General features: G+C 54.6%; 1 protein-coding gene across 1 annotated transcript in view; it reads right to left on the bottom strand.

Annotated features, from left to right (window-relative positions):
• ADAMTSL3 (ADAMTS like 3) overlaps positions 1-12835 on the bottom strand; it is a 130839-nt gene that overhangs the window by 98430 nt on the left and 19574 nt on the right. The window contains 1 exon segment of the mRNA XM_079764045.1: positions 5775-5894. Coding sequence (XP_079620171.1) covers positions 5775-5894 — 120 coding nt within the window.

The following is a 12835-nucleotide window of genomic DNA, read 5'->3' on the forward strand; positions in this document are numbered from 1 at the left end:
ACCGGTGGGGTCCCTTGGCCTGGCCTGCACCCTCTCAAAATCCGGGCTGAGGGACCCCCTCCCCCACCCCAAGTGCACAAATTTTGTGCACCGGACCTCTAGTCAATGATAGAGAAGGAATCATTGACTGGCTGCCTCCTGCACGCCTCCTACTGGGGATGGAGCCCACAACCCGGGCATGTGCCCTGAACAGAATTGAACCGTGACCTCCTGGTTCACAGGTCGACGCTCAACCCCTGAGCCACACCAGTGGACTTTTTTGTGTTTTTTTACCTTTTTAAAAAGTAAAGAAAAGTTACGAAAACACAGTGCTGGTGGCTGTGATGGGAGAGACTGGGATTCTATGTGCTTGAACACGTGGCATGCTTGCTTTCAATAACAACATGGATTAAGGGCCTCAAAAATATCTTTATTGCCCTGGCCAACTTGGCCCAGTGGATAGAGCATCGGTCTGTGGACTGAAGGGACCCCGGTTCGATTCCCAGTCAGGGCAACGCCCAGGTTGCGGGCTCCATCCCCAGTAGGGGGTGTGCAGGAGGCAGCTGATCCATGATTCTCTCTCATCATGGATGTTTCTAACTCTCTCTCTTCCCTTCCTCTCTGAAATCAATAAAAATATATTTTAAAAACGTGTCTTTATTATTTGACCCAGCAAATGCCTTTCCTGGGAATCTCGCAAGAGGATAGTCTAAATTTAAAAAAAAAAAAACACAAACATGCTTTATGCAAAAGTAGATTGAGCTCATCCTGCGTTATAATACATGAAAACCAGAAACAACCTAAAGATTAAACCGTAAGGAAACAGCTGAGTACTTGATGGGGTTTCTAAGATGGGATGGTATAAAGTTTTATTACATTTGCACTTTTGAAATCAGGTGGGAAATGTTAACGCCATATCCGTTAAGTGAGGAGATCGGGTCATAGAATCATACAAGACTCCAATGTTATTCATCTGTGGACAGAAAGAAAAATATCCAGAAATACCCCAAAATGTCCACAGTGGTGAACTTTGGATTGCGGAATTACCGGTGTTTAAATTATTCTTTTAGCCCTGGCTGGTGTGGCTTAGTGGATAGAGCGTCGGCCTGCGGACTGAAGGGTCCCAGGTTCGATTCCGGTCAAGGGCACATGCCTGGATTGTGGGCTCGATCCGCAGTCGGGGGCATGATGGAGGCTGCCGATCCATGATTCTCAACATTGATGTTTCTGTCTCTCTCTCCCTCTCTGAAATCAATAAAAATATTTTTTTAAAAAATTATTCTTTTAGCCCTGGCTGGTTTGGCTCAGTGGACAGAGCATCGGTCTGCGGACTGAAGGGTCCCGGGTTCGATTCCAGTCAAGGGCACGTACCTCGGTTGCAGGATTATAAATTTTTTTTTCTTTTAAATGCATTTCTCCCACAAAGTAATGGGGCAGGAAGTTCAGCTTCCCCAAGTTAGAACACAAAATAGACTCGTATAAAATACTAGAGGCCTGGTGCATGAAAATTCACACACTGGAGGGGAGGGTCCTCAGCCCGGCCTGCCCCCTCTCACAGTCCGGGAGCCCTCAGGGGCGGGAGGTGACCCGGCGATCAGGGGAAGGCGACGCCCCATCACACCTCTGCTGCTGCCACTGCCGGCAGCACAAGCCTCGGCCGGCCCTGGTTACCTGAGCCTCGGGCGGCCCTGGTTACCTGAGCCTCGGGCGGCCCTGGTTACCTGAGCCTCGGGCGGCCCTGGGCGGCTGGGCAGCTGCCATCTGAGGCTTACCTGCACCTTGGGCCGGCCCTGGGCACGCCTGCTACTCCGGCGGGGCTGAGGGGACTGGGCGCTGCCATCTTGTGGTTGTGGGTGCCGCCATCTTTGAGGGTGTGGCAGTCAATTAGCATATTCCCTCCTTATTGGTTGTGGGTGCTGCCATCTTTGTGATGGCGTGAGGGTCAATTAGCATATTCCCTCTTTATTACAGAGGACGAGAGGCCTGATGCATGAAATTCATGCAAGGGGCTCGGCCCTCGCAGCCCCGGCTTTGTCCGGAAGGTCGTCCGGAAGGTCTCCCGGTCTAATTAGCATATTACCCTTTTATTAGTATAGAGACGAAAGCTAACACAGTTCCCCTGCCAATCGCAAGCCAGGCGCACTGGGTCCTAAAACCAGCTTAGTGCCCAACACAGCTGTTCACACTGCGATGCCCAACGACACATTCTGACCTTCGTCGGCGCTGGAGTCCCAAACACCTGTGTCACCAACACTTCTCCAACATTAGCGTGTATAAAGCACCACAGGTATGCCCGGCCGGCATGGCTCAGTGGTTGAGCGTCGACCTAGGAACCAGGAGGTCAGGGTTCGATTCCTGGTCGGGGCACAGGCCCGGGTTGCAGGCTCCATCCCCAGTGGGGGGCGTGCAGGAGGCAGCCGATCCAGGATTCTCTCGCATCATGGATGTTTCTCTCACTCTCTCCCTCTCCTTTCCTCTCTGACATCCATAAAGAGATATCCTACCTAATAATAGACAAATATGCAAATTGACCGTACCTTCGCTATGCCCGCAATTGGCCAGGAGGCGCAGGGGGAGGGCGGGACTCGGGGTGGCCGGGGTGGCCGATTGGGCCGGCGGGATGCTGAGCTCGCGTCGCCAGCGGCGGCTCGAGCTCAGCGTCTGCGCCATGGCTGTGCTGCGGCACAAAAGGGGCCTCTGGGGCAGTGAGCTCATGTCCCACCGCGGACCATCAAAAGCGGGGGAGCTGAGTGCCTGTCCACTCAGGCACCAGGCCTTTCAGAAGCCTTCGGCGCGCTGGAGGCTTCTGAAAGGCCTGGTGCACCAGCGGACAGGCACCCAGCTCCCCCACGATCGAAAGCGAAAGTGTGTAGGGGACCCTACACGTGCATGATTCAATCATGCACTGGGCCTCTAGTTTTTAAAAAAGAAGAAGAAAAAACCTCAAGGACAGTGGAATTCTGGGCTCACGCGTGCCCAAGTAGACCAGGACAGCGCGTGCTGCCCCGTGTGGGATGTGGCGAGGGAGGGGGGGACTCCACATTCCAATCCACGTGTCCCTGTCTCCCCCGAGGCCGTGAGCTCGCTTCCTCGTCGGATCGCGAAATCTCTGGAATGGTGCAGGCACAGAGCTGCGCTGGGCCCCGATTACTCACTCACAAAGGAATGAATCCGCAAACCCCAATGGCTCGCTGCGTGAAGCCATCGCACCCCCGGGCCAGCATCCACCCGGCTCCTCTGGTGGGTGGGGACCACACGAGCGGCGCGTCCGGGACCGTAAAGAAGAGGGCCAAGTCCCCCGTGCATCCGAGGCCTTTTCTAGAAGTTTCCGAAGAAGCCGGGGGGGTGGGGGGGAGACTGCCCACGTTCAAGACTGTTCTTGCGTAAACCCGCTGGAAAGGTGGAGGGACGGTGCTGAGGCCTGCCAGCTAGCTAACCACAAGCAAACTCCGGCCGAGACCTTCGCAAGGCGGTCGGTCGGAAGAAGGAGCTCAGAGCCAGGCGGACTCCCGGCAAACGGGGTCCTCCTCCTCAGAAAGAATGTGTGAATCAGCAGTGAGAGGAGGGACCTGGGTAAGCAGGTCCGTTCTGACCTAATCAGGAGAAAAAGACACAGAAAAGAAGTGTAGAAATGAGACCAGCCCTGGCCGGTGTGGCTCAGTGGGTAGAGCGCCGGCCTGCGGACTGAGGGGTCCCGGGTTCGATTCCCGGTCAGGGCACACGCCTAGGTGGCGGGCTCCATCCCCAGGAGGGGGCATGCAGGAGGCAGCTGATCCATGATTCTCTCTCATCATGGATGTTTCTCTCTCCCTCGCCCTTCTTCTGTGAAGTCAATAAAAATATATTTTTAAAAAGTGGAAATGAGACTACCCAAAGACTTCCTTCTTGTCTCCTGGTTACTACTCGTATTAAGAATCCATTCATGCTCTGGCTGGTGTGGCTCAGTGGATAGAGCGCCGGCCTGTGGACTGAAGGGTCCCAGGTTGGATTCCAGTCAAGGGCACATGCCCCATTGTTCCTGTAGGCACCAAGGTCCGCCAGACCCATCGAAGTCCCACGTCACCTTAATCCCCACCCCCTGGCCCTCTGCCCTGTGAACTCAGGCCCCGCCTGCTAGAAACCGTGGCCTTCGGCAATGCTTTTTAAAAAATATACATATTTTATTGATTTTTTTACAGAGTGGAAGGGAGAGGACAGAGAGTTAGAAACATCGATGAGAAAGAAACATTGATCAGCTGCCTCCTGCACGCCCCCCACTGGGGATGTGCCCGCAACCAAGGTACATGCCCTTGACCGGAATCGAACCTGGGACCCTTCAGTCCGCAGGCCGACGCTCTATCCACTGAGCCGCACCGGCCAGGGCCCGGCAATGCTTATTGTTCGTTTGTTTTGTTAATCCTCACCTGGGATATATTTCTACTGATTTTTAGAGAGAGAGGAAGGGAGAGGGAGAGACAGAGAGAAACATCAACGTGAGAGAGACACATGGATCGGCGGCCTCCTGCACGCCCCACACTGGGGATCGAGCCTGCAACCCTAGCACGTGCCCTTGGCCAGGAATCGAACCCGGGACCCTTCGGTGGGCAGGCCAACGCTCTATCCACTGATCCACACCAGCTGGGTCCAGCCATGTTGACATTATCTGTTTCCAACAGAGTCGGGAGTGGCTCCAAGACATGCATAGGCCTCAGCTGTTCAGGCATCAAGGGAAAGTGTGTGGAGGAAGGAATCCGGGTCCCGGGTGCCAGGGTCTGTATCTCAGCACCCACAGCCTTGTTCTCCTGCATGATTTAAACACATACACACCCACACACACATGTGCACACATGTGTACACATGCACATGCATGCACAAGCTTGTACACACATGCACACTCACAGGACATGTGCACACACATCCATACAATCACACACATGCACACACATGTTCACTTGCAGACACAAGTGCATATGTATGTGCATGCTCACTCCCATTCATGCGCACATGTGTGCATACACATGCTCACATGCACAGGTGTACACATATCCACACATTCATGTGCATACACCCGCATACACTCACACACACGGCACAACCTCGCACACATGTGCACACTCATGCCCACACTTGCAGACATGAGTGCCCACTCACACATATGCCCACACACATGTGCACATGTATGCATGCGCTTACACATATGTGCACACAGGCATGCCCACTTGGTTCTTTTCTGGAAAACAGGCTTGGCAAAAAACAACTTTGACCCTAACCGGTTTGGCTCAGTGGATAGAGCGACGGCCTGTGGACTGAAGGGTCCCAGGTTCGATTCCAGTCAAGGGCATGTACCTTGGTTGCGGGCACATCCCCAGTGGGGGGTGTGCAGGAGGCAGCTGATCGATGCTTCTCTCTCATCGATGTTTCTCACTCTCTCTCCCTCTCCCTTCCTCTCTGTAAAAAATCAATAAAATATAAAAATAAAAACCCACTTTGGTGCGGGTCAAAGCTCAGAGGTAAAGAAAGGAATGCGTAATCAGAAAACAGTGCTTTGGGGTAACTCCAGTGTCGCATCATCAATCTGGCCATCGCCAGAATGAACGGGTCCATCACATGTTTCCGGCAAACACAACAAACAGCGACTCTCAAGGCGAGGTCCCGCCCCGCGCCAGAGCCACACCCTGTGGGGAAGGGTGGGTCCCCCGGGCGTCAGGGCACGGGGTGCGCGTGGTGCCCCCGGGAGACAGCATCCTTCCGGCCTCATCTCCGAGGAGCCGTCTCCCGCCCATTGGCACCTGGCCGGGCGGGAGGGAGGCGCTTACCTGGTCGTCATAGCGATAGGTGAGGAACTGCTCCCCGGTGGTGTCTTCCAGGAAACTCCCCTGGGGGGACAGCGCGAACTCGGGCAGGAAGTAGGCCCCCGGGGACGTCTCTGCTGAGGTCTGAAAGGCAAGGCCACCCGTTACAAGCGAGGCCCCCGCACAAGCACGCGCTCTGTGTGTGTATGTGTGTGTGTGTGTTCTGTTTCTTTATGCATTCATTCATTCATTCATTCACTCACTCACTTAACCTATCTAATAAAAGAGTAATATGCAAATTGACCACCACTCTGCTACACCCACCAGCCATGCCCACCAGCCAATCAGGAGCAAATATGCAAATAAACCCAACCAAGATGGCTGCGGCCACAGAGAGCAGGAGGGAGGCTTGGGTTTCCCCGGCGATGGAGGAAGCCAAGCTTTCTGCCTGCCCTGGCCGGCCTAGGCCTCCACTCAAGGCTACAAAATTTCAATAATAGAAGATAAATAAATCCAAACAGAAATGGTGGCAGCCACGGAGCAAGCAGAAGGCTTGGCTCCGCTGCAGGCTACAAAGTTTCAATTGTAGAAGATAAATAAGCCCCAGATACCAGGGCCTCCGCTTGGGTCGCCGTGGGGCGTGGCCAGCCTGCAAACCACCACAGGCCCCTCGCCCAGGCCGCCCCACACCCCAAGGGAACCCCCACCTTTCAGGGCAAACCAGTCAGCCCCCACCCATGCACCAGGCCTCTATCTTATCTAATAAAAGAGTAATATACAGATTGACCATCACTCCAACACACAATATGGCTGCCCCCATGTGGTCAAAGATCCTGCCCCCATGTGGACACAAGTTGGCCACCACAAGATGGCCAGCAGGGGAGGGCAGTTGGGAGGGACCAGGCCTGCAAGGGAGGGCAGTTAGGGGTGGCCAGGCTGGCAGAGGAGGGAAGTTGGGGGCGACCAGGCCTGCAGGGAAGGGCAGTTGTGGGGGGACCCAGGCCTGCAGGGGAGAGCAGTTAGGGGTGACCAGGCCAGCAGGGGAGCAGTTAGGCATCAATCAGGCTGGCAGGGGAGTGGTTGGGAGCCAGCAGTCCTGGATTGTGAAAGAGATGTCCGACTGCCCATTTAGTCCTGATCTTAACAGTCGGACATCCCTCGAGGGATCCCAGATTGGAGAGAGTGCAGGCTGGGCTGAGGGACACCCCTCTCCCATGCATGAATTTCATGCACTGGCCTCTAGTCTATACTAATAAAAGACTCGGTGGTAGCCCTAACCGGTTTGGCTCAGTGGATAGAGCGTCAGCCTGCGAACAGAAGGTTCCCAGGTTCGATTCCGGTCAAGGGCATGTATCTTGGTTGTGGGCACATCCCCAGTAAGAGGCGTGCAGGAGGCAGCTGATGCATGATTCTCTCCCATTGATGTTTCTCTCTCTCCCTCTCCCTTTCTCTCTGTCTAAAAATCAATAAAAACATATTTTATTATATTTTTAATCCTCCCCGGAGGATATTTTCCCATTGATTCTTAGAGAGAGTGGAAGAGAGAGGGAGAGACGGAGAGAACCCTCGATGGGGGAGAGACACACATCGATGGGTTGCCTCCTGCACGCACCCCGACCAGGGCCCGGGCTGGGGAGGAGCCTGCAACCGAAGTCCGTGCCCTTGACCGGAATCGAACCTGGGGCCCTTCAGTCCGCAGGCCGATGCTCTATCCACTGAGCCACACCAGCCAGGGCCAAAACCCCCACAGATTTTTAAAAATAATAATAAAATAGAATTCCTCTTAATGGTACTTGAAAATGAGAGAGAGAGAGAGAGAGAGAGAGAATAGCACTACCAGCTCTTTCCAACTTGGCCGGGAGACATCCCTCCTGACACAGCCCAGAGCCCGCTGGGAACACAGTCCTGTTTATTCAACGCCTTTCCCTCCTTCAGGAAACAGATCGTCTGCAGGGTCCAAACCCTGCAGGCTTCCCCCCTCGGCCTTCCCAGGGGGGCAAGAGCCAGAACTGGGCTGTGTGCGCATGCTCCCGACAGCCTTCCGATTCCTCGCCAGCCCGTGTGTTTTTCTGAGCTCAGGGCAGGAGGCCTTCGGGGTGTCTGGCTGCTCACGACCCTTGGAATTCTTTCTTTTTTTTTTTTTATAATATACTAGAGGCCCGGGGCACGAAATTCGTGCGGGAGGGGGGGGTGTGCCTCAGCCCAGCCTGCACCCTCTCCAATCTGGGACATCCCTCTCACAACCCAGGATTGCTGGCTCCCAACCGCTCGCCTGCCTGCCTTCCTGATTGCCCCTAACCGCTCTGCCTGCCAGCCTGATCACCCCCTAACCACTCCCCTGCCAGCCTGATCAATGCCTAACTGCTCCCCTGCAGGCCTGGTTCCCCCCAACTGCCCTCCCCTGCAGGGAGAGGCAGAGAGAGATAGAAACATCAAAGATGAGAGAGAATCATTGACCGGCTGCCTCCTGCACATCCCCTACTGTGGATCTAGCCTGCAACCTGGGCATGTGCCCTTGACCGGAATCAAACCCTGGACCCTTCAGTCCGCAGGCCGACGCTCTATCCACTGAGCCTAACTGGTCAGGGCTTATTTTCATTGATTTATTTCATTTTACAGAGAGGAAGGGAGAGGGATAGAAAGTGAGAAACCTCGATGAGAGAGAATCACGGATCAGCTGCCTCCCGCACGCCCCCTACTGGGGATCCAGCCCGCAGCTCAGGTACATGACCGTGACCGGAATCGAACCCCGGACACTTCAGTCCACCCCGGGCTGAGGCTCTATCCACTGAGCCACACCCATTAGGGCTGAGTATGTTTTTTATTGATTTCAGAGAGGAAGGGAGAGGGAGAGAGAGAAACATCCACGATGAGAGAGAATCATGGATCTGCTGCCTCCTGCACGCCCCACACTGGGTATCGAGCCCACAACCCAGGCATATGCGCTGAGTGGGAATCGAACCCGGGACCCTTCAGTCCACAGGCCAACACTATAACCACTGAACCAACTGCCAGGGCTGTATTTTATTTTATTTTTTAAGACTGGCTTCTTTTTTTTTTAAATATATTTTATTGATTTTTTACAGAGAGGAAGGGAGAGGGAGAGAGCGTTAGAAACATTGATGAGAGAGAAACATCCATCAGCTGCCTCCTGCACACCCCCCACCGGGGATGTGCCCGCAACCAAGGTACATGCCCTTGACCGGAATCGAACCCGGGACCTTTCAGTCCGCAAGCCGCTGCTCTATCCACCGAGCCAAACCGGTTTCAGCTGTATTATTATTATTATTATTTTTAATGTCATCAAAGTGATACACATTTAGGAGCGGAAGCTGGAGGGGACCCGGCAGGGCAGACCGTAAAGCCAGTGCGTGTCCCTACTCAACAGGGAAGTGACAGGATTAACACAGAGGACAGGCTGAGGGGGCGTGAGGCAGGGGGCAGGGGGCCAGGGAGGCTGCCCCGACCTCGCAGGAGAGAGAGGGCGGGGCCATGTGCACGGAGGGAAGGAAAGGATCCAGAACAAAGCAACATATCTCAGAACTCCAGTTAAGAAAACAATGACGCCGGCCCTGGCCGGGGTGGCTCAGTGGATAGAGCGTCGGCCTGCAGACTGAAGGGTCCCGGGTTCGATTCCCGGTCAGGGCACATGCCCGGGTTGTGGGCTCGGTCCCCAGTGGGGGGCAGGCAGGAGGCAGCCGATCCATGATCCATGATTCTCATCCTGGATGTTTCTATCTCTCCCTTCCTCTCTCAAATCAATAAAAATATTTTTAAAAAATGATGCCAAAGTCTTTATGTATTTATTTTTTAAATATATTTTTATTGGTTTCAGAGAATCATGGATCGGCTGCCTCCCGCACGCCCCCTACTGGGGATGGAGCCCATAACCCGGGCATGTGCCCTTGACCGGGAATCGAACCGTGACCTCCTGGTTCCTAGGTCGACGCTCAACCACGGAGCCACACTGGCTGGGCAGAAACAAAAAAGTTTTAGATAAAGGAAATTCTAAGTCATCAAAAGCTAACTCTTAAGTTATTTCAAAAACCCTTGAAGTCACAGGACCGGTATTTCACTTTCTTCCCACAAAGACCGAAGGTTTTCGATGCGAGGGCTACAAAGGCAAGTGCACATCATCCCACTCTTTCTTTATTTTCTTTTTTTAAAAAATATATATTTTATTGATTTTTTACAGAGAGGAAGGGAGAGGGAGAGAGAGTTAGAAACATCGATGAGAGAGAAACATCCATCAGCTGCCTCCTGCACGCCCCCTACTGGGGATGTGCCTGCAACCAAGGTACATGCCCTTGACCGGAATCAAACCTGGGACCCTTCAGTCCGCAGGCCGACGCTCTATCCACTGAGCCAAACCGGTTTCGGCTACATTGCTTTTTTAAAAATATATATATATATATTATTGATTTTTTACAGAGAGGAAGGGAGATAGAGTTAGAAACATCTATGAGAGAGAAACATCGATTAGCTGCCTCCTGCCCATCTCCTACTGGGGATGTGCCCGCAACCAAAGTACATGCCCTTGACCGGAATCGAACCCAGGACCCTTCAGTCTGCAGGCTGACGCTCTATCCACTGAGCCAAACCGGCCAGGGCGGGCATTGCTTTCTTTAAGATAAAGTTTGACACGAGGTATTTTGCAGACACAGTGAGAGGAACTGGAGAATCATAAGGGGATGGTAGAGATTTAAAAGCACCAAGAATCTGGCCGGCGTGGCTCAGCGGTTGAGCGTCGACCTAGGAACCTGGAGGTCAGGGTTCGATTCCCGGTCAGGGCACATGCCGGGGTTGTGGGCTCGATCCACAGTGTGAGGCATGCAGGGGCAGCAGATTCATGATTCTCTCTCATCATGGATGTTTTTCTCTCCCTCCTCTCCCTTCCTCTCTGAAAGCAATAAAAAATATCCTATACTAGAGGCCCGTTGCACAAAGATTCATGCAAAAATAGGCCTTCCTTCCCTGGCTTCAGTCTCAGCCACCTGGGAGCCTGCAAGTCTTCGCTGTGGCCAGAGCACCGCTCCTTTGCCCCCCTTTGCCCCCCGCCCTTCCCCTCAGAGCAGGCATCCTGCCCCGCCCAGCCACTCTGCGCCTGCATATGCAAATTAACCCACCATCTTTGTTGGGTTGATTTGCATACTCACTCCTGATTGGCTTATGGGTGTCGCAGAGGTATGGTCAATTTGCATATTTCTCTTTTATTCGTGTAGTTAATAAAAGGCTAATATGCAAATCGACTGAACAGCAGAACGACCGGTCGCGATGACGTGCACGGACCACCAGGGGGCAGGGGCTCAATGCAGGAGCGGCCCCCTGGTGGTCCGTGCGCTCCCACAGGGGGAGCGCCACTCAGCGAGAAGCCGGGCTCACGGCTGGCGAGCGTGGTGGGAGCCTCTCCTGCCTCTGTGGCAGTCGGACATCCCCCGAGGGCTCCCGGATTGCGAGAAGGCGCAGGCCAGGCTGACGGACTCCCCTTTCCGCCCCCTCTGAGGGCATGAATTCCATGCACCAGGCCTCTAGTATTTAACATGAGAAGCCAGCCTGGCTGAAGGCCCTGTGAGCCCCGTGGCCGCTCTGGGTGGACAGAAGAGTGGCTGCCGGACCCAAAGGTTCCACCGATCGGACCTGGCAAGGCCGGTCCTCCGACCCCGGCACCACCCACGGCATCCTTCTGCTCGGAGCCCAGCGTCTTGGCGTCCCCACGACCTCCGCAAGCGTGTCCCGCAGGCCTCGACTTTGGTACGAACGCCTCACCACCGCCGGCCTGCCCGCGTGACCCCGGCGTCACGCCCAGGTGCTGTTTGTGGACACGGGTCCACGCGTGTTTCTCCCGCTGCGAGACCCGGAATCCCACGGGTGCTGAGAGCCTGGGGGGAAGGCAGCCCACTCGCAGCAGGGGTGAAGAGCTAGGAGACCGGCAGATGCCGTGAACACGGGTCATATCCCGAGAGCCGAAGGTCAGGGGGCAGCCCAGGCCCCTTCCCACACCCCTCAGGCAGCTGGCCTCCCATCCTGAGTGTCACACATTTCCGGGACAATCCCCAGTCGTGGGGCAGAGAGAGAGGGAGTGGGGGGAGAGAAACATCCATGATGAGAGAGAATCACGGATCGGCTGCCTCCTGCACGCCCCCCAATGGGGAGGGAGCCCGCAACCCGGGCATGTGCCCTGACCGGGAATCAAACCCTGACCTCCTGGTTCCTAGGTCGACGCTCAGAGGCCACGGAGCCACGCCGGCTGGGCTGAGGAGAAATTGTTTAAATAACACACCCACACCGTCCAAGAATGGGGAGAGGGAAGTCGGAAGAGAGTCACTTTAGAGGCCAAAGGCTTCGAGGACCGAGAGGATGGAGATGCTGGCGTCGAGCAGGCGATGCCATCGGAGGGAGAGGACTTTACGAGGTTCTGGTCTCGCCCTGACCCGTGTGGCTCAGTGGATAGAGCGTCGGATTGCGGACTGAAGGGTCCCGGGTTCGATTCCGGTCAAGGGCATGTACCTTGGTTGCGGGCACATCCCCAGTAGGGGGCGTGCAGGAGGCAGCTGATCGATGTTTCTCTCTCATCGATGTGTCTAACTCTCTATCTCTCTCCCTTCCTCTCTCTGTAAAATCAATAAAACATATTAAAAAAGAAAGAGGTTCTGGTCTCCCTGACCTTTCACCCCCATCCCCAGCCACACGCCAGCTCCCGCCTCCCTTGTTCTCGGACACGGAGCTGAGCATCCCCGGCATGTGCCCTGACCAGGAATCGAACACTGACCTCCTGATTCCTCGGTCGACGCTCAGCCCCTGAGCCACACCGGCCGACCCCAGTCGTCTCTAAAGGACCTTGAGTTAATGTAATGATCGGCTCTGAGCACATCCTACCCTCTTCGATCCCCTCTCCCCCGCCTCTCCAAAGTTAAGATGCTGTTTTTGTGCCCTGGCCAGTTTGTTTGTTTTTAATTAATTTATTTATTTTTATTGCTTTCAGAGAGGAAGGGAGAGAGAGAGATAGAAACATTAATGACAAGAGAGAATCATGAATTGGCTGCCTCCTGCACGCCCAGGATTGAGCCTGCAACCCAGGCATGTGC

This window comes from Cnephaeus nilssonii, assembly GCF_951640355.1.
Source record: "Cnephaeus nilssonii genome assembly, chromosome: 24".
Taxonomy (NCBI): Eukaryota; Metazoa; Chordata; class Mammalia; order Chiroptera; family Vespertilionidae; genus Cnephaeus; species Cnephaeus nilssonii.